The following is a 20,700-nucleotide window of genomic DNA, read 5'->3' as shown; positions in this document are numbered from 1 at the left end:
GAATCTCTGGGTAGTACATGGTAACATATTGGCACTTTGATAATAAATTTACTTTGAACTTAAACTGAATGAGAACCCCAAGAGGAAGACCCAGCCCCACTGAACCCATTCTTCCAGCAGATCCTGCTGTGAAATAATAACGCTTCAGATCTCTCTCCTCTGATTCATGTATCCCATCAAAAGGAACTGTTCCTTCATTCTCTGTATCTACAGCTCCCTGAGCAAGAATCCCGGGGGTCAACATCTCCAGAGATCTATTCTGGGCCCAACATGATGATGCAATCACAAAGAAGGCACATGAGTCGCTATAGTTCATTAGGAGAATGAGGAGATTAAGTATGTCACCAAAGACCAACACATTTCTATAGTGGAGAGCATTCTGACTGTTTGCATCACTGTCTGGTATGTGGGGTGGGGGGGTGGGGGGGAAGCACTGCCCAGGATCAGAAAATGCTACATAGGGTTGTAAATTCAGCCAGGTCCATCACAGGCACTGGGCTTCCCATCAGAGGACTTCTTGAGAATCGCATTTTGAAGGAGGCAGCATCCGTCATTAAAGACCCTCATCACCCAGGACGTGCCCACTTCTCATTGCGACCTTGAGGGAGGTGGTACACGAGCCTGAAGACACACATTCAAAGCTTTAGGAACAGTTTCTCACCCTCTGCCATTGTATTTCTGGACAGCAGCTCACTATTTTGCAATTTACACTACTTATTTATTTACTGGGCGGTGGGATGGAGACACATCTCTACCAGAGGTGGCGTCAGGCACTCCTACCTACATCAGGTGTTCCCAACGTTTTTAATGCCATGGACCCTGACCATTAACCGAGGAGTCAGTGGGTCCGAGGCCTCTGTCATACAACATGGCACATAATGATGATTTATTATTTCTTTATATTTCTCGTAACTTATAGTAATTTTTAATATATTGCACTGTACCCCTGCCACAAAACAAATTTCACAACCTACGTCCTTGGTATTAAATTCCATTCTGAGAATCAGTTGCTCTATCCTGTCTTGAATTGAGACATACTCAACCAGATGCAGAACAAAATCTGCTGGGGAAACAGGAAGGATGAGCTGATGTTTTGGGTTGAAACCCTGCATCCTCCTGGTTACTTTTTTAAAAAGTTGCTGCTTTGTGCAATTTTTTTTTACTGGGGTGGACTGTCTCTGCAGCCAAACAACAGTGCTAAATTTCTCCTCTTTTCAGGTGAAACCCGATGCAGATTGGGGGACCGCTTCGCCGAGCACCTCCGCTCCGTCCGCCACAACAGACAGGATCTCCCAGTTGCCACCCACTTCAACTCTGCCTCCCAGTCCCATTCAGATATTCCATACATGGCTTCCTCTACTGCCATGATGAGGCCAAACTCAGGTTGGAGGAGCAACACCTCATATACTGTCTAGGTAGTCTCCAGCCCCTTGGTATGAACGTAGAATTCTCCAGCTTCCGTTAATTCCCTCCCCCTCCCTTCTTCTATCCCTATGTCACTCTGCCCCCTCCCCCAGCTGCCTATCACCTCCCTCATGGTTCCACCTCCTTCTACTACCCATTGTGTTTTCCCCTATTCCTTCTTCACCTTTCCTGTCTATCCCCTCCCTGCCTCCCCTCCTCCACCCCTTTATCTTTCCCCTTACTGGTTTTTCACCTGGAACCTACCAGCCTTCTCCTTCCCACCCTCCCCCCACCTTCTTTATAGGGCCTCTGCCCCTTCCCCCTACAGTCCTGACGAAGGGTTCCGGCCCGAAACATTGACTGATCATTTCCACGGATGCTGCCCGACCTGCTGCGTTCCTCCAGCGTGTTGTGAGTATTTTGTGTTTGGTGCTAAATTGAACTGGACATTCCTAGACTGCTTTAAGAACTCTTTGATGTTTGATGTTTTCCATGGTGCTTCTTTGTTTTGTGGCTGTCTGCAGGAAGCCTAACCTTAGGGTTGTATACTGCATTTATACTTGGATAATAAATGTACTTTGAATCGTTTTCGATTGCAGATATTGCTCGGCCCACTGCGTTCCTCCAGCAGATTGCTTGCGGCTCCAGCTCCCAGTATCTGCAGTCTTGTCTCCCTATGCTCAAACAGACCAGTATTGGATTGCACTCCTACCAGTAACCTGTAATGAAGCATCAGCATCTAGATAACCTATCTTAATCTGCATATACACAATTCCATCCATCATCCAGGACGTGGCTAGACCTTTGCTACCATCAGAAAGGAGGTATAGAAGCCTAAAGGCATATCTCAATGATCCAGGAACAGTTTCTTCCCCTCTGCCATCTAATTAATGAATGGACACTGAACCCATGAACACCACACCACCTCACTTTTTTTTTTTAATTCTCATTTTAATATATATGGAGAAGATGGCGCGATGCAGTGCGCAGCGGCCACTCCGGTGAACGATATCTGTAATCTGTCGAGTAGGATACTGTGCACAATCCTGATTTGATGGAGACGGACATGAGAGCACGGAGGAACATCTGGAGAAACTTCTGAAATGCATTCTTCGCTGCCGCTGCTACCGCGTGATCCAGAATCTCCGGAAGGGAAAGCCCCAAGTCCTCGGCTTTGCTTGTTGCTCGGCGGCCAGGGCGAGGTCGAAGCACTCGGCAGAGGATGGTGCTCGGTATTTAATATACAGTATTAATGTTTTTAATATACGGTATTTCTGTTTTTCTGCACTTTTAATCTATTCAATATATGTACACAAATTGATTTATTATTTTATTATTTTTCTCCCTCTCTGCTAGATTATGTATTGCATTGAACTGCTGCTGCTAAGTTAACAAATTTCACATCACATGCTGGTGTTAATAAACCTGATTCTGATTTTTTATATATATACATACACACACACACACATATATATATATATATATATATATATATATATACACATACATACATACACATATATATATATATAGATAGACACATATTATGTATTGCAATGTACTGCTGCCGCATAACAACAAATTTCACGGCATAAGCATCTTTCTGAATAAAACAGGCATGTCTGTCCACATAGAGGGATGCAACAGATGCTTGGCACAACTCTGACAAGCAGGGAGACACTCTCTCTCAAATAGGTGGCATCCATCACTAAGAACCCCCATCACCCAGGCCATGCTCTCTTCTCATTGCTACCAGAGAGGAGATGCAGAAGCATGAAGGCACACACTCAACGATTCAGGAACAGCTTCTTCCCCTCTGCCATCAGGGAGGAGGTACAGGAGCCTGAAGACACACACTCAGTGATTCAGGAACAGCTTCTTCCCCTCTGCCATCAGGGAGGAGGTACAGGAGCCTGAAGACACACACTCAACGATTCAGGAACAGTTTCTTCCCCGCTGTTGTCAGATTTCAGAATGGAGTGTGGTACAGGGGAGTGTCTACACCACCCCACCCCTGGCACTCTTCCTCTGCCACCTGTCCCACACCCCTCCTGCAGCACTCCACCCTTGCCATTCCCAACATCCTTTGCTCCTGCTAGATTTACAAGAGATTGGCAAATATATTATTGTGCAAAAGTCTTAGGCACCCTAGCTATGCTGTGCAGTTACTAGAATGTGTACCAATACTTGTGGGGGTTGCCTCCAGAGATGGGCAGCAATTGAACCTTGACATTTATTATCCTAACCAAGTTTGCAGAAAGCTGTGTGGTGTGGTACTGGCAACAAAACCTGCATAGAGATGGCCTTGGGCTCGTTTTCTTGAGGACATTAGCAAACACTGTTGTATTTTTGCAACAGCCTCTGTGCCTGTTCTGATTGTGCCGGCTCACTAAGGAGCTGATTTGTGGAAACCAATTTCATCGTCAAAGCAAGAGTTTTATTAAATTCGATTTTAGAACCATCCCTGGAGCAAAAGCATTTTTAAGAAATTGGTCATGTTAAAAAGTCAGCATAAAGCTGTTGAATTGTGACAACCTACCTGATCTATTACATTCTCCGAGGACAGAAATCTGTTGCATCTCATCTTCAGAGGCAGCCTGTCCTGGGGTTGGGTGACTGAATATGCAAGGGAGGGATGAAAGGGGCTTGTTTTGCTGAACATTGTTGGCACCAAAATGTGTGACAATGTGTGCCCTCAGCACACAAGACCACAAGCTATAGGAGCAGAATTAGGCCATTTGGCCCATCAAGTCTGTTCCACTATTTCATCATCACTGATCCATTTCCTTCATCATCAATATCAATATAGTATCAATTCCAAAGAAGAAGCATACAAATTAGCCAGAGAAAGTGGCTCACCTGAGGACTGGGAGAAATTCAGAGTTCAGCAGAGGAGGACAAAGGGCTTAATTAGGAAGGGGAAAAAAGATTATGAGAGAAAACTGGCAGGGAACATAAAAACTGACTGTAAAAGCTTTTATAGATATGTAAAAAGGAAAAGACTGGTAAAGACAAATGTAGGTCCCCTGCAGACAGAAACAGGTGAATTGATTATGGGGAGCAAGGACATGGCAGACCAATTGAATAATTACTTTGGCTCTGTCTTCACTAAGGAGGACATAAATAATCTTCCAGAAATAGTAGAGGACCAAGGGTCTAGTGAGATGGAGGAACTGAGGGAAATACATGTTAGTAGGGAAGTGGTGTTAGGTAAATTGAAGGGATTAAAGGCAGATAAATCCCCAGGGCCAGATGGTCGGCATCCTAGAGTGCTTAAGGAAGTAGCCCAAGAAATAGTGGATGCATTAGTGATAATTTTTCAAAACTCGTTAGATTCTGGACTAGTTCCTGAGGATTGGAGGGTGGCTAATGTAACCCCACTTTTTAAAAAAGGAGGGAGAGAGAAACCGGGGAATTATAGACTGGTTAGCCTAACGTCGGTGGTGGGGAAACTGCTGGAGTCAGTTATCAAGGATGTGATAACAGCACATTTGGAAAGCGGTGAAATCATCGGACAAAGTCAGCATGGATTTGTGAAAGGAAAACCATGTCTGATGAATCTCATAGAATTTTTTGAGGATGTAACTAGCAGAGTGGATAGGGGAGAACCAGTGGATGTGGTATATTTGGATTTTCAAAAGGCTTTTGACAAGGTCCCACACAGGAGATTAGTGTGCAAACTTAAAGCACACGGTATTGGGGGTAAGGTATTGATGTGGATAGAGAATTGGTTAGCAGACAGGAAGCAAAGAGTGGGAATAAACGGGACCTTTTCAGAATGGCAGGCGGTGACTAGTGGGGCACCGCAAGGCTCAGTGCTGGGACCCCAGTTGTTTACAATATATATTAATGACTTGGATGAGGGAATTAAATGCAGCATCTCCAAGTTTGCGGATGACACGAAGCTGGGTGGTGGTGTTGGCTCTGAGGAGGATGCTAAGAGGATGCAGGGTGACTTGGATAGGTTGGGTGGGTGGGCAAATTCATGGCAGATGCAATTTAATGTGGATAAATGTGAAGTTATCCACTTTGGTGGCAAAAATAGGAAAACAGATTATTATCTGAATGGTGGCCGATTAGGAAAAGGGAGGTGCAATGAGACCTGAGTGTCATTATACACCAGTCATTGAAAGTGGGCATGCAGGTACAGCAGGCGGTGAAAAAGGCGAATGGTATGCTGGCATTTATAGCGAGAGGATTCGAGTACAGGAGCAGGGAGGTACTACTGCAGTTGTACAAGGCCTTGGTGAGACCACACCTGGAGTATTGTGTGCAGTTTTGGTCCCCTAATCTGAGGAAAGACATCCTTGCCATAGAGGGAGTACAAAGAAGGTTCACCAGATTGATTCCTGGGATGGCAGGACTTTCATATGAAGAAAGACTGGATGAACTGGGCTTGTACTCGTTGGAATTTAGAAGATTGAGGGGGGATCTGATTGAAACGTATAAAATCCTAAAGGGATTGGACAGGCTAGATGCAGGAAGATTGTTCCCGATGTTGGGGAAGTCCAGAACGAGGGGTCACAGTTTGAGGATAGAGGGGAAGCCTTTTAGGACCGAGATTAGGAAAAACTTCTTCACACAGAGAGTGGTGAATCTGTGGAATTCTCTGCCACAGGAAGCAGTTGAGGCCAGTTCATTGGCTATATTTAAGAGGGAGTTAGATATGGCCCTTGTGGCTACGGGGGTCAGGGGGTATGAAGGGAAGGCTGGGGCGGGGTTCTGAGTTGGATGATCAGCCATGATCATAATAAATGGCGGTGCAGGCTCAAAGGGCCGAATGGCCTACTCCTGCACCTATTTTCTATGTTTCTATGTTTCTCAGTCCCAATCTCCTGCCATCTCCCTGTATCCCTTCATGCACTGACTAATCAAGAATCTATCAACCTCTGCCTTAAATATACCCAGCGACTTGGCCTCCACATCCACCCGTAGCAACAAATTCCACAGATTCACCACCCTCTGGCTAAAGAAATTCCTCATCTACTTCTAAATGGACAGCCTCAAGTAGTGTTGGTTGTTAACACAAATGATGCATTTCACTGTGTGTTTCAATGTACATGTGATAAATAAATCTGAATCTGTCCGGACACTCCTTGGCTGTTGTCAGCAATTCTGCTTCCACTATTCGAGCCTCTACATGGAAAAAGATTCTCTCTGATTCCCCTCCAAGTCTCTTTTCCCTTACCCTTAATCTGTCTTCTAGTTTTATTCACTTCTGACATGGGGACAGAAATTCTTATGACTGCATGGGTTTCCTCCGAATGCTCCAGCTTCCTCCCACATTCCAAAAACGTACCAGTTAGGACTAGTACATTGTGGGCATGTTATGATGGTGCCAGAATGGGTGGAGACATTTGCGGGCTGCCCCAGCACAGCTTTCGGTTGTGTTGGTTGTTAACACATTTCACCGTATGTTTGGATGTACATGTGATAAACAAATAAGGCTGTGATGTTCACTCTTCAGTTGATGCAAGCTAGACAGTGGTAGGTGAAGGTAGGTGGTGGGGGTGCAAGAAGTGGGAAGCTAGGAGGTGATGGGTGGAAAAGGCACAGCGCTGAAGAAAGAATCTGTTCAGAGGAAAGATCAGACTATAGGAGAAAGGGAAGGAGGAGGGACACCAGGGACACCAGAGGGATGATAGGCAGATGAGAAGGGCAGCCAGAATAGAATATGGAAAGACAGAGAAGTGGGGGGGGGGGGGTGTAATTATCAGAAAGTTGGAGAAAACAATGTTCATACAGTTGGATTAGAAGTTCCTCATATGGAATACAAGTTGCTGCTCTTGCAACCCAAGGGTGGCCTCATTAACACAATAAAAGATGCCATGGAGCAACATGCCAGAATGAGGATAGGGACTGGAATTAAAACGCTTGGCCACAGGAATTTCTGCTTGTTGCAGACGGAGCGAAGGTTCCGAGTCATCCAGCGATCTCCCCAGGATCTTTAGAAATGCAAGCTGCTTTGGAATCACAACCACAGATTATTTACTCCAGTGCCACAGACAAACCAGGACACCAGGGAAGACAGAATGTACACAGGAGAAACAAACAGAACTCAGTAGGTCAAGTTGTATCTATGTAAGGAACTTCTCAACTCAAAACACAAAGATCAACTTTATTCGCCATATACGTTACATTAGTGTGGAGATGTGTCTCTACCAAAGGAGGTACAAGGTTCTCCTCCCCTCCACTGGCCCATAGCACCTGCTTAGTCCCCCCACCCTCATGGATCAGGGTCACATGAAACCATGGGAGCAGGTGGTGGATGGTCGTATGAGCAGCCGGTGCAGATCACAAGTCCTGGTGATGTGATCATCTACACCGGGCAGATAATCGCTGAAGAGTATCGACAATTGCTGCGGTCACCCATCTTGTAAAGACACTGCCCAGAAGAGGCAATGGCAAATCAATTCTGTAGAAAACTTTGCCAAGGACAATCATGGTCATGGAAAGACCATGACTGCCCATGTCATATGACACAGCACATAATGATGATGGTGATATATGCTGGGGTGTGTTGGCACAACATAAACAACAACAACATTCAACAATTATAAAGACTAAAGAACTACATAAAAAATAGAAGTTAAAATACAGATATGGAATAAAATGTGCCTAAATACCATCATGTTGCCGTAGAGACACAGACATGTATATACTGTACCTAGAAGGCTGAGGCTCCTGCGCGGAGGGGGTGGCGGTGTCGGAGGATGAGGGGATGGCAGCCCACGGCGAGAAATATCCAGGTCGACTAGTGACACAGTTTCTCCTGTTGGTTACAGGCAGAAGCAAAAGTCAGTAAAAAGAAAATTAACCCCTTTATTCCCCTCTATGAGTCCCTCCCTCTGTTGCGTGTCCCTAAAATATTAACACTCAGCACCTGCTGATTCCATTGTTGAAGAATGAAAGACTACTCACTTTCTGCTTCCTTCACAAAAAAGGACTGAGATTTCAGACCTTTTGGCAAAAGGACCCAGAGGAGACAAGTTAAAAGACCAGGATTATTAACACCACACTCAAAATGCCGGAGGAACTCAGCAGGTCAGGAAGCGCCTATGGAAAGGAATAAACAGTTAACATTTCAGGCCAAGACCCTTCCCAATGAAGGGCCCTGGTTTGAAACATCAACCGTTTATTCTTCTCCATAGATGCTGCCTGACCTGCTGAGATCCCCCCAGTATTTTGTGTGTGTTGCTCTGGATTTCCAGCCTCTGCAGAACCTCGTGTGTTTATGACCAGGATTGTTAGCTGGGTAACAGTGCCTGAAAGTGCACCAGGAACAGAGCGAAAAAGCAACTTGCCAACTGGAACTGAAAATACTCATTGTGTGGATTTCTCTATCAACATCGGTGGTAGGCGAGCTCAGTAGAAAAAATTGCAGAATCCTGGGGAAAGCAGGGCTGCAAGAGTAGTCACAGAACTCAGTCAAAGGAATGGCACTAAGTTATTTTTTTTTAAAAAAAAGAGTCATAGAGTAGTACAGCACGGAAAAAGGACCTTCAAGCCCATCTAGACCATGCCATTTTTCTGCCTAATATCATCAACCTGCACCCGGACCTTTTCCCTTCACACCCCTCCCATCTATGTACTTATCAAATCTTTTCTTCAATGTTGAAATCGAATTTGTATCCACCACTTTGTTGGCAGCTCATTCCACAATCTCACCACTCTCTGAGTGAAGAAATTCTCCCCTTAAACATTTCACCTTTCACCGTTAACCTCTAGTTCTATTCTCACACAGCCTCATGTTAACCTCTAGTTCTATTCTCAAGAATATGTGCATTTACCCCATATATACCCATCTTGGGTGGTGGGGTGGAGATTTGTCTCTATCAAAGGGGGTGCAAGGGTGCTCTTTCCATCGGCTAGCCTGCACGTCACCCTCGGGCAAGGTGTAGCACCTGCTTAGCCCCCACCCCCCGATCAGGGTCATGTGAAGCCATGGGAGCAGGTGGTGGATGGTCGTATGGTCGTATAACAAGTCCCGGTTATGTGACCACTGACATCAGGCAATCTCTGAAGTGTATTGATAATGGCTGGGGTCACCCATCTTGTAAAGACACTGCCCAGAAGGCAATGGCAAAACATATCTGTAGAAAAATTTGCCAAGAACAATCATGATTATGGAAAGACCATGATTGCCCATGTCATACAACACGGCACATGATGTTGATACTCCTCATTTTTGTACATCTCCATCAAATCTCCCCTCATTCCCCTACAACCCAGGGAATTAAAGTCCTAACCTATTCAATATTTTCCTCTAACTCAGGTAACCCTTGTTTTTGTCTTTTATGATGTGATAATTAACAACCACATCTCTGTGGTTACAAATACTCGGCGCAGACAGAGAGTCAACATGAGAGACTAGAAGCACAAACCAGTCTCAGCAACTTTTATGATGTGATAATTAACATCCACATCCCTGTGGTTACAAATATTCAGTCCAGACAAAGTCAACATGAGACTAGAAGTACAAACCTGTCTCAGCAACTAAGAGCATGGAAGAACTCAAGTTGGAAGACGCCTATGGATTTTTAATAAAACTCCCACCAGCTTGCTGGAGACAATCCCTATACTCACTTCTCTAATTATCCTCCGATCACCCATGGGACCCACAATGGTTTTCAATCTCTCGCTGCTACAGTCGGAAGTTCCCACCTGCTTCAAAAGGGCTACAGTCATACCAGTGCCCAAGAAGAGCCGTGTGGGCTACCTCAACAACATCCAATAACACTCACCTCTATGGTCTACTGTGATGAAGTGCTTTGAGAGGTTGGTTATGACTAGACTGAACTTCTGCCTCAGCAAGGACCTAGACCCACTGCAATTTGCCTATCGCCACAATGGTTCTACAGCCGACAAGATCTCATTGGCTCTTCAAAGGGTCTTGGATAACCTAGACAATACTAATACTTACATCAGGCTGCTGTTTATGGACTACAGCTCATTCCTACAGTTCTGACCAAAAAGCTCCAAAACCCGGGCTTCTGTAACTGGATCCTTGACTTCCTCACTGGAAGACCACAGTCTGTGCAGATCGGAAGTAACATCTCCACCTCACTGACAATCAACACTGGCGCACCTCAGGGATATGTGCTTAGCCCACTGCTCTACTCTCTCTACACATATGACTGTGTGGATAGGCACAGCTCAAATGCCATCTATAAATTTGGTGACAAGGAGGTATACAGAAGCAAGATAAATCAGCCGGTTGAGTGGCATCGCAGCAGCAACCTTGCACTCAATGTCAGTAAGACCAAGGAATTATCCTGAACCCAATATATCAATACAGTTACAAAGAAGGAGCAAAGCCTCAAAAAGGTGACAGCTGTCATGAAGGACCCCCATCACCTTGGACATGCCTTCTTCTCTTTCTTTTCAAATCTTTTTATTGTTATATTATACAAAAGAAATAACACAAGTACATTGAAGTAACAACACTTACAATGGCTCAAATAAGACATTATCTTAAAGATTGAAGAAAAATGTGATCACAAAAAAAACCTACTAAGCAGAAAAAGTGAGTAAAAAAAACCATTAGGTGTACAACCCTGGAGTCATGCGTCATACACAAAGCTTCTAAAAATAAACATCAAACTGCCAGCAAGAAAAGAAAATATACCAAAAAATATACAATTAGATTGCGGGAAAAAAATCTATCAATTAGCTCAAATGATAATGACGAGCAAATGAGCCCCATCTTTTCTCAAAATCAAATAAAGGTTCAAAGGTTCGACTTCTAATTTTCTCCAAACTAAGACATAGCATCACTTGACAGAACGCCTTCTTCTCATTGTTACCATCAGGGAGGAGGGTACAGGAGTCTGAAGTGTGTGCGCGCATGTGTGTATATTTTTCATATATATATACACACACACTTTTTTAAATATATATATATACACACATACATATATACACACACACACACACACACACACACACTTCTTACTACAAGTTGCAGTTTATTATATATCATGATGTACTGCTGCCCACATAACAAATTTCATGACATATGCCAGTGATATTAAACCTGATTCTGAATGGTTTAATCACAGAACAAGGTGACAGAAACAAAACAAGGGATTCTGCAGATGCTGGAAATCTAGGGCAACATACAAAATGCTGTAGGAATTCAGCAGGTTAGACAGTATCTATGGAAAGTACTAAACATTACCCCTCTCCATTGATGCTGCCTGATCTGCTGAGTTCCCCCACCATTGTGTGTGTGGATTTGCAGCATCTGTAGAATCTCTTCTGCTGAGTTCCCCTGGCATTGCGTGTGTCTTGAGAAAATCAAAACCCAAAATAATACAGAACCATGGGTTCAGAGGGAATAAGAGGATAGAAGATTTTGAAGCAAGAGAACAAGGAGAGATGGAGATTCCGGTCAACATCTTCCAGAATTTCATAGATTTGAGAATTTTCCCAATGGATTCAGAAAAGTAACCCTGCTGACTACAAAAGGAAGGAGAGAAAACAGAACTATACACATCAGTTAGCAAATCTACAAGTCTGTGCATGATACCGCAACAGGCTGTATCGCAAACGAGTTGGAGTACAGGAAGAAGATAGAGAGCCTTTTGACATGGTGTCATAGCAATAATCTTTCCCTCAATGTCAACAAAACTGCTGCTCATTGTCTTCAGGAAAGGTGATACTGTATGCTCCCATCCACACCAACGGTTTCAAGACCCTAGGAGTGAACATCACCCACACCTGTTCAGGTCCAATCATATCGACACCATGGTTAAGAAACTTGACCTCCTCAGGAGTTTAAAGAAATCTGGTAGGTCCCAGTTAACCCTTAATTGATGCACCATAGAAAGCATCCTATCTAGAGACATAACAGGTTGGTACAGCAACTGCTCTGCACGTGGCCGCAAGAAACCGCAGAGTTGTGGACACAGCTCAGTACATCATGGAAGCTAGCCTCCCTCTCCAGAGATTCTGCCTACACTTCTTTGCTGTCTCAGTAAAGCAGCCCACATAATCAAAGACCCCACCCAGCCCAGACATTCTCCCTTCTTCCCTCTCCCATCAAACAGAAGATATAAAAGCAACACACACAAAATGCTGGAGGAACTCAGCAGGTCAGGCAGCATCTATGGAAATGACCAAACAGATGAGATTTCGGACCAAGGCACTTCATCAGGACTGGAAAGGAAGGGGAAGGCGCCAGAAGAGGAGGATAGCTAGAAGGTCATAGGGGAAACCAGGTGGGTTGGAAAGATAAAATGGCTGGAGAAGAAGGAATTTGATAGGAGAGGAGAGTGGACTACAGGAGAAAGGGAAGGAGGAGAGGACCCGGGGAAGATGATAGGCAGCTGAGGAGAGGTAAGTGGCCACAGTGGGGAATAGAGGAAGAGGGTGGGGGAGGAATTTTTTTTTTAAACTGGGAGAAATTGATATTCATGCTATCAGGTTGGAGGCTATCCAGATGAAATACAAGGTGTTGCTCCTCCACCCTGAGGATAGCCTAATCGTGGCCCAAGAGACAGCCATTGACCAACATGTCAGAATGGGAATCAGAATTAAAATGTTTGGCCACCGGGAATTTCCACTTTTGGCGAATGGAGCGGAGGTGCTCGATAAAGCTTTCCCCCAATTTAAGATGGGTCTGACCAATGTAGAGGAGGCCACTTTGGGAACACCAGACACAACAGACGAGCCACACCAGCATATTCACAGGTGAAGTGTTGCTTTACCTGGAAGAACTGCTTGGGGCTCGGAATAGGCAGGATTAGCACCTTGGCCACTTGCAGGGATAGAGATATTAGTGGGGAAGGACGAATGGACAAGGAAATCTTGGAGGCAGCGATCCCTGTGGAAAGCACAGAGAAGGGGGTTATGTTTAGCTGTATGATCCCCTTGGAGATGGCGGAAGTTAGAGGACAATGTGTTGGATACAGAGGCTGATGGGGTGGTAGGTAAGGACAAGAGGCACTCTATCACTATTAAGGCGGCGGGAAGATGGGGTGAGTGCAGATGTACGAGAAATGGAGGAGATGTGGAGGAAGGGAAACTGTTCTTCGAAGGAAAGTCACATCCTGGGAACAGATAAGTATTCTTAAAATAGTGAGAGTAGAAGCTGTGGGCATTCAGATACAGCTGGGTTTCTTGTGTATGAATCACTTCAAAGTTAATACATGTGCAGTTCTGGTCACCTACCTACAGGAAAAATATCAATATTAAAAAGTATAGAGCAAATTTATAAGGATCTGCCTGGACTCTGAGAACCTGACTTAATCGGGACAGGTTGAATAGGTTAGGGTTTATTCCCTGGTGTGCAAGAGAATGAAAGGAGATTTGATCGAGGTCTACAATATTATGAGAAGTATAAATAGGGTCAATGCAAGCAGGCTTTTTCTACTGTGTATTCAAGGCTGATGCTTCCTCTGGAACATTCTAGAACCAGAGCACAACCAGACAAGGAGAAATTTCTTTAACCAGAGGGAATTACTCTTTGGAGTTTTCTATTCAGGACAGTAGTGAAGACTAGGAATACATTCATGGTGATTAACAGAATATTTTTAGAGCAACACACACAAAATGCTGCCGGAACTCAGCAGGTCAGGCAGCATCTATGGAAAGGAATAAACAGTTAATATTTTGGGCCCAGACTCTTCACCAGGACTGGAAAGGAAGGGGGCAGAAGCCAGAATAAGAAAGAGGTCAGAGAGGGGAAGGAGTACAAGCTGGCAGGTGAAAGGTGAAAGTCAGGGCAAGGGGGATGAAATTTTGAAAAACTACTATGGACGTGCAGTACAGAGTATATTGACTGGCTGCATCACAGCCTGGTATGCACACACACGTGAACCGACAGCCTAGTCCATCATGGGTAAAGCTCTCTCCACCACTGAGCACATCTACACGTAATGTGGTTGCAGGAAAGCAGCATCCATCATCACAGATCCCCACTACTCAGGTCATGCTGTCTTCTCACTGCTGCCACCAGGACGGTACAGGAGCCTCAGGACTCACACCACCAGGTTCAGGAACAATTATTACCCCTCAACCATCAGAAAGGAGATACAGGAGCCTCAGGACTCACACCACCAGGTTCAGGAACAGTTATTACCCCTCAACCATCAGGAAGGAGGTACAGGAGCCTCAGGACTCACACCACCAGGTTCAGGAACAGTTATTACCCCTCAACCATCAGGAAGGAGGTACAGGAGCCTCAGGACCCACACCACCAGGTTCAGGAACAGTTATTACCCCTCAACCATCAGGAAGGAGGTACAGGAGCCTCAGGACCCACACCACCAGGTTCAGGAACAGTTATTACCCCTCAACTGTCAGGAAGGAGGTACAGGAGCCTCAGGACCCACACCACCAGGTTCAGGAACAGTTATTACCCCTCAACCATCAGGAAGGAGGTACAGGAGCCTCAGGACCCACACCACCAGGTTCAGGAACAGTTATTACCCCTCAACCATCAGGAAGAAGGTACAGGAGCCTCAGGTCCCACTCCACCAGGTTCAGGAACAGTTATTACCCCTCAACCATCAGGAAGAAGGTACAGGAGCCTCAGGTCCCACTCCACCAGGTTCAGGAACAGTTATTACCCCTCAACCATCAGGAAGAAGGTACAGGAGCCTCAGGACCCACTCCACCAGGTTCAGGAACAGTTATTACCCCTCAACCATCAGGAAGGAGGTACAGGAGCCTCAGGTCCCACACCACCAGGTTCAGAAACAGTTATTACCCCTCAACCATCGGGAAGGAGGTACAGGAGCCTCAGGACCCACTCCACCAGGTTCAGGAACAGTTATTACCCCTCAACCATCAGGAAGGAGGTACAGGAGCCTCAGGTCCCACACCACCAGGTTCAGGAACAGTTATTACCCCTCAACCATCAGGAAGGAGGTACAGGAGCCTCAGGTCCCACACCACCAGGTTCAGGAACAGTTATTACCCCTCAACCATCAGGAAGGAGGTACAGGAGTCTCAGGACCCACACCACCAGGTTCAGGAACAGTTATTACCCCTCAACCATCAGGAAGGAGGTACAGGAGTCTCAGGACCCACACCACCAGGTTCAGAAACAGTTATTACCCCTCAACCATCAGGAAGGAGGTACAGGAGCCTCAGGACCCACTCCACCAGGTTCAGGAACAGTTATTACCCCTCAACCATCAGGAAGGAGGTACAGGAGCCTCAGGTCCCACACCACCAGGTTCAGGAACAGTTATTACCCCTCAACCATCAGGAAGGAGGTACAGGAGCCTCAGGTCCCACACCACCAGGTTCAGGAACAGTTATTACCCCTCAACCATCAGGAAGGAGGTACAGGAGTCTCAGGACCCACACCACCAGGTTCAGGAACAGTTATTACCCCTCAACCATCAGGAAGGAGGTACAGGAGTCTCAGGACCCACACCACCAGGATCAGGAACAGTTATTACCCCTCAACCATCAGGAAGGAGGTACAGGAGCCTCAGGACCCACTCCACCAGGTTCAGGAACAGTTATTACCCCTCAGCCATCAGGAAGGAGGTACAGGAGCCTCAGGACCCACACCACCAGGTTCAGGAACAGTTATTACCCCTCAGCCTTCAGGAAGGAGGTACAGGAGCCTCAGGACCCACACCACCAGGTTCAGGAACAGTTATTACCCCTCAACCTTCAGGAAGGAGGTACAGGAGCCTCGGGACCCACACCACCAGGTTCAGGAACAGTTATTACCCCTCAGCCATCAGGAAGGAGGTACAGGAGCCTCAGGACCCACACCACCAGGTTCAGGAACAGTTACTAACCCTCAACCATCAGGAAGGAGGTACAGGAGCCTCAGAACCCACACCACCAGGTTCAGGGACAGTTATTACCCCTCAACCATCAGGAAGGAGGTACAGGAGCCTCAGGACCCACACCACCAGGTTCAGGAACAGTTATTACCCCTCAACCGTCAGGAAGGAGGTACAGGAGTCTCAGGACCCACACCACCAGGTTCAGGAACAGTTATTACCCCTCAGCCATCAGGAAGGAGGTACAGGAGTCTCAGGACCCACACCACCAGGTTCAGGAACAGTTATTACCCCTCAGCCATCAGGAAGGAGGTACAGGAGCCTCAGGTCCCACACCACCAGGTTCAGGAACAGTTATTACCCCTCAACCATCAGGAAGGAGGTACAGGAGCCTCGGGACCCACACCACCAGGTTCAGGAACAGTTATTACCCCTCAGCCATCAGGAAGGAGGTACAGGAGCCTCAGGACCCACACCACCAGGTTCAGGAACAGTTACTAACCCTCAACCATCAGGAAGGAGGTACAGGAGTCTCAGGACCCACACCACCAGGTTCAGGAACAGTTATTACCCCTCAACCATCAGGAAGGAGGTACAGGAGCCTCAGGACCCACACCACCAGGTTCAGGAACAGTTATTACCCCTCAACCATCAGGAAGGAGGTACAGGAGCCTCAGGACCCACACCACCAGGTTCAGGAACAGTTATTACCCCTCAACCATCGGGAAGGAGGTGCAGGAGCCTCAGGACCCACATCACCAGGTTCAGGAACAGTTATTACCCCTCAACCATCAGGAAGGAGGTACAGGAGCCTCAGGACCCACACCACCAGGTTCAGGAACAGTTATTACCCCCTCAACCATCAGGAAGGAGGTACAGGAGCCTCAGGACCCACACCACCAGGTTCAGGAACAGTTATTACCCCTCAACCATCAGGAAGGAGATACAGGAGCCTCAGGACCCACACCACCAGGTTCAGGAACAGTTATTACCCCTCAACCATCAGGAAGGAGGTACAGGAGCCTCAGGACCCACACCACCAGGTTCAGGAACAGTTATTACCCCTCAACCATCAGGAAGGAGATACAGGAGCCTCAGGACCCACACCACCAGGTTCAGGAACAGTTATTACCCCTCAACCATCAGGGAGGAGGTACAGGAGCCTCAGGACCCACACCACCAGGTTCAGGAACAGTTATTACCCCTCAACCATCAGGGAGGAGGTACAGGAGCCTCAGGACTCACACCACCAGGTTCAGGGACAGTTATTACCCCTCAACCATCAGGAAGGAGGTACAGGAGCCTCAGTACCCACACCACCGGGTTCAGGAACAGTTATTACTCCCTCAACCATCAGGCTGTTGAACCAAAAGGGGATAACTACACTCAACTTCACTCACCCCATCATTGAAATGTTCCCACAACCCATGAACTCATTTTCATGGACTCTTCATTTCACTTTCTCAATATTTATTGCTTATTTATTTATTATTATTATTTCTTGTTGTATTTGCACAGTTAGTTGCCTTTTGAACACTGGTTGTCCGTCCTGTTGTGATCTTTCATTGATTCTGTTATGGTTGTTGGATTTATTGAATATGCCCTGCGGAGAACAAATCTCAGGGTTGAATATGGTGACATATATGTACTTCAATAATAAATTTACTTTGACCTTTGAGAAGCTGGGAGGAAATTAAATTAAGGGAATCAAAGGATGTGGAGTTAGTGCAGAAAGGTGGGGGGGGGGGGCGGGGAGATAATAGATCAATGTTTCTGTACATTGCTAGAGTAGCCAGGAGAGGGGCAAAATGGTCTTCTCCTGCTTTGGCTTCTTACTTCCTGATGGAATGGGAATGAAAATGGGCCAGTGACCATAACCCAGAAAGATAAGCACACTAGGACAAGGGAAGCAGAGTTTTGAATGGAAGATGGAATGAGGGTAGGCAGCTAGGAGAAAATGGAAGTCAAGTGTAAGTAGTACAAAGCTAACAGAGGTCACAGAAAGCAAGTAACGATTGCTAGCTGTGCCTTATATAAACAAGAAACTTGGGAGTAGGACTATGACAGTAATGGAGTTGTCAGGAAAGATCAAATGGCAGAGAGGCAATTAAGTGGATCTCTGGAGATGGGGCAAGGAGGGGAGCAGGGCAGGGGGCGAGATGATAATTTGCTCATCTCTCCGTGATAATGTTTCTGCAGAACCGGTAACAGAGAAGAATCAGCAGATTCTGCAGATTAAATGCCTGAACATTCTGTTAACACTCCCCTACAATTTCTTGCTCACGCCACCATTGCATGAGACATGTGTTCTGACTCCTCTTACCTCCTTCACAATCATTTAGCTTCATTAAAATCTTGGTACTTTCTCATCATTAACCCAGTATTTTAAATGCCAATTAGAAAATAGTTGTAAAATCAGTCAGCTCCATCATGGGTACTAGCCTCCGTAATATCCAAGAGATCTTCCAGCAGCAGTGCCTTAGGAAGGAGGTCTCCATTATTAAAGGCCCCCGCCACCCAGGACATGCTCTCTTCTCATTTCTACCATTGGGAAGGAGGTACAGGAGCCTGAAGACACACACTGAACGATTCAGGAACAGCTTCTTCCCCTCTGCCATCAGGGAGGAGGTACAGAAGCCTGAAGGTACACACTCAACGATTCAGGAACAGCTTTTTCCCTCTGCCATCAGGGAGGAGGTACAGGAGCCTGAAGACACACACTCAACGATTCAGGAACAGCTTCTTCCCCTCTGCCATCAGGGAGGAGGTACAGGAGCCTGAAGACACACACTCAACGATTCAGGAACAGCTTCTTCCCCTCTGCCATCAGGGAGGAGGTACAGGAGTCTGAAGACACACACTCAACAATTCAGGAACAGCTTCTTCCCCTCTGCCATCAGGGAGGAGGTACAGGAGCCTGAAGACACACACTCAACGATTCAGGAACAGCTTTTTCCCTTCGCCATCAGATTTCTGAACGGACATTGAACCCATGAACACCACCTCACTACTTTTTTTATTTCCATTTATCTTAATTTAACTACTTAATATACACATATATACTTATTGTAATTCAGTTTTTTTCTAAATTTATCATGTATTCCATTGTACCACTGCCACAAAGTTAACAAATTTCACAATATATAGCGGTGATATTAAACCTGATTCTAATTATCAAAGCCACACTCCTTTTTAAAAATTCCTTAACAACAGCAATAACAAAACTTCACCTTCACTCCGTCCACAACAAGGATTTCCTGATGGCCAACCATTTTGATTCTACTCCCCATTCCAACATGTCAGTCCACGGTCTCCTCTACTGCCACGATGAGACCACTCTCAGGTTGGAGGAGCAACACCTCATATTCTGCTTGTGTAGCCTCCAACATGATGGCATGATTTCTCCAACTTCAGGTAATTTTTACCCCCTACTCTCTTTTTCCATTCCCCATTCTGGCTCCCTTCTCTTCTCCTCACCTGCCTATCACCTCCCTCTAGTGACCCTCCTCCTCCCCTTTCTCCATTGGTTCATTCTCTTCTCCTATCAGATTCCTCCTTCTTCAGCCTTTTGTCTTTTCCACCTACCACTTCCCAGCTTCTCACTTCAATTTTCCCTCCCCCACCCACCTACCTTCCCCCTCATCTGGCTTCACTCATTACCATCTAATGGGTGAAGCCAGATTCCCACACACACACACCCCACCCCCCTCCACCTTTCTTCTGGCTTCTTCCCTGTTCCTTTCCAGTCCTGGTTAAAGGGTCTTCGCTTGAAATGCCAACTCTCCATTCTTCTCCATAGAAGCTGCCTGACTTGCTGAGTTCCTTAAGCATTTTGTGTGTGTTGCTCTGGATTTCCAGCATCTACAGAATCTCTTGTGTTCATAGCAAAACTGCTTGGCTGGGAATCACTTTTCAATGTTCCATTGGTTAGTCCAGTTTCTGACCAGTGCTAGAAGTTAAAAGGTTGTTGGGTTCAAGACTTTTCCACAAAACAGACCTGAACACCAGTGTAGTACCACATGTAGGTAAGAGTATGCATCATGGAGATTTAAAACCTAAATTCTCCTCTCTGACAAAGTACTTATTCCTCAGCTAACACCACAAATAAATTACCTGAACATTATTACAGTTTGGGACAATATGGTAGCACAGCAGCTAACGCAGCACTTTACAGATCCAGCTACAAGGCTGGGGGCTTCCCTCAGCACAATCCTCACTGATTTGACTCAAATGATACATTCGACTACGTTTTGATGCACGTCACAAAGATCATCTTCATCTTGTGGCAATATACCGGGCTACAACTAGTTATCTTGTTTCCAACATTACAAAAGCAACTACAGCTGATTAAATGGGACTTCATTCCCTGGACCGTAAGAGAATTAGGGGGGAATTTGATAGAGATATACAAAATCATTTGTCCTGGGTATGACTCTAAACTGCAACGGGTGATGAGGCTCTGATTGGGGACTTTCAGAGCTTTGGGGCAAGTGGAGTTACCCCTTAGTCATTCATTACTCCCAGGGCCTCTCTGACCCGGAAC

At 45.9% G+C, this 20,700-nt stretch overlaps 1 protein-coding gene across 4 annotated transcripts in view; it reads right to left on the bottom strand.

The window, feature by feature from the left end:
• Positions 1 to 20,700, bottom strand: part of socs7 (suppressor of cytokine signaling 7) — a 154,878-nt gene that overhangs the window by 82,156 nt on the left and 52,022 nt on the right. For all 4 annotated transcript variants that reach the window (XM_072249580.1, XM_072249582.1, XM_072249581.1 and 1 more), the window contains exon 3: positions 8,072 to 8,176. In XM_072249580.1, coding sequence (XP_072105681.1) covers positions 8,072 to 8,176 — 105 coding nt within the window. The remainder of the gene's footprint in view (positions 1 to 8,071; positions 8,177 to 20,700) is intronic.

The sequence above is a fragment of the Mobula birostris genome, chromosome X (genome assembly GCF_030028105.1).
Source record: "Mobula birostris isolate sMobBir1 chromosome X, sMobBir1.hap1, whole genome shotgun sequence".
In the NCBI taxonomy this organism is placed as follows: domain Eukaryota; kingdom Metazoa; phylum Chordata; class Chondrichthyes; order Myliobatiformes; family Myliobatidae; genus Mobula; species Mobula birostris.
Note: the sequence above shows the minus strand (reverse complement) of the source record. Positions and strands in the feature narration are given on the sequence as shown.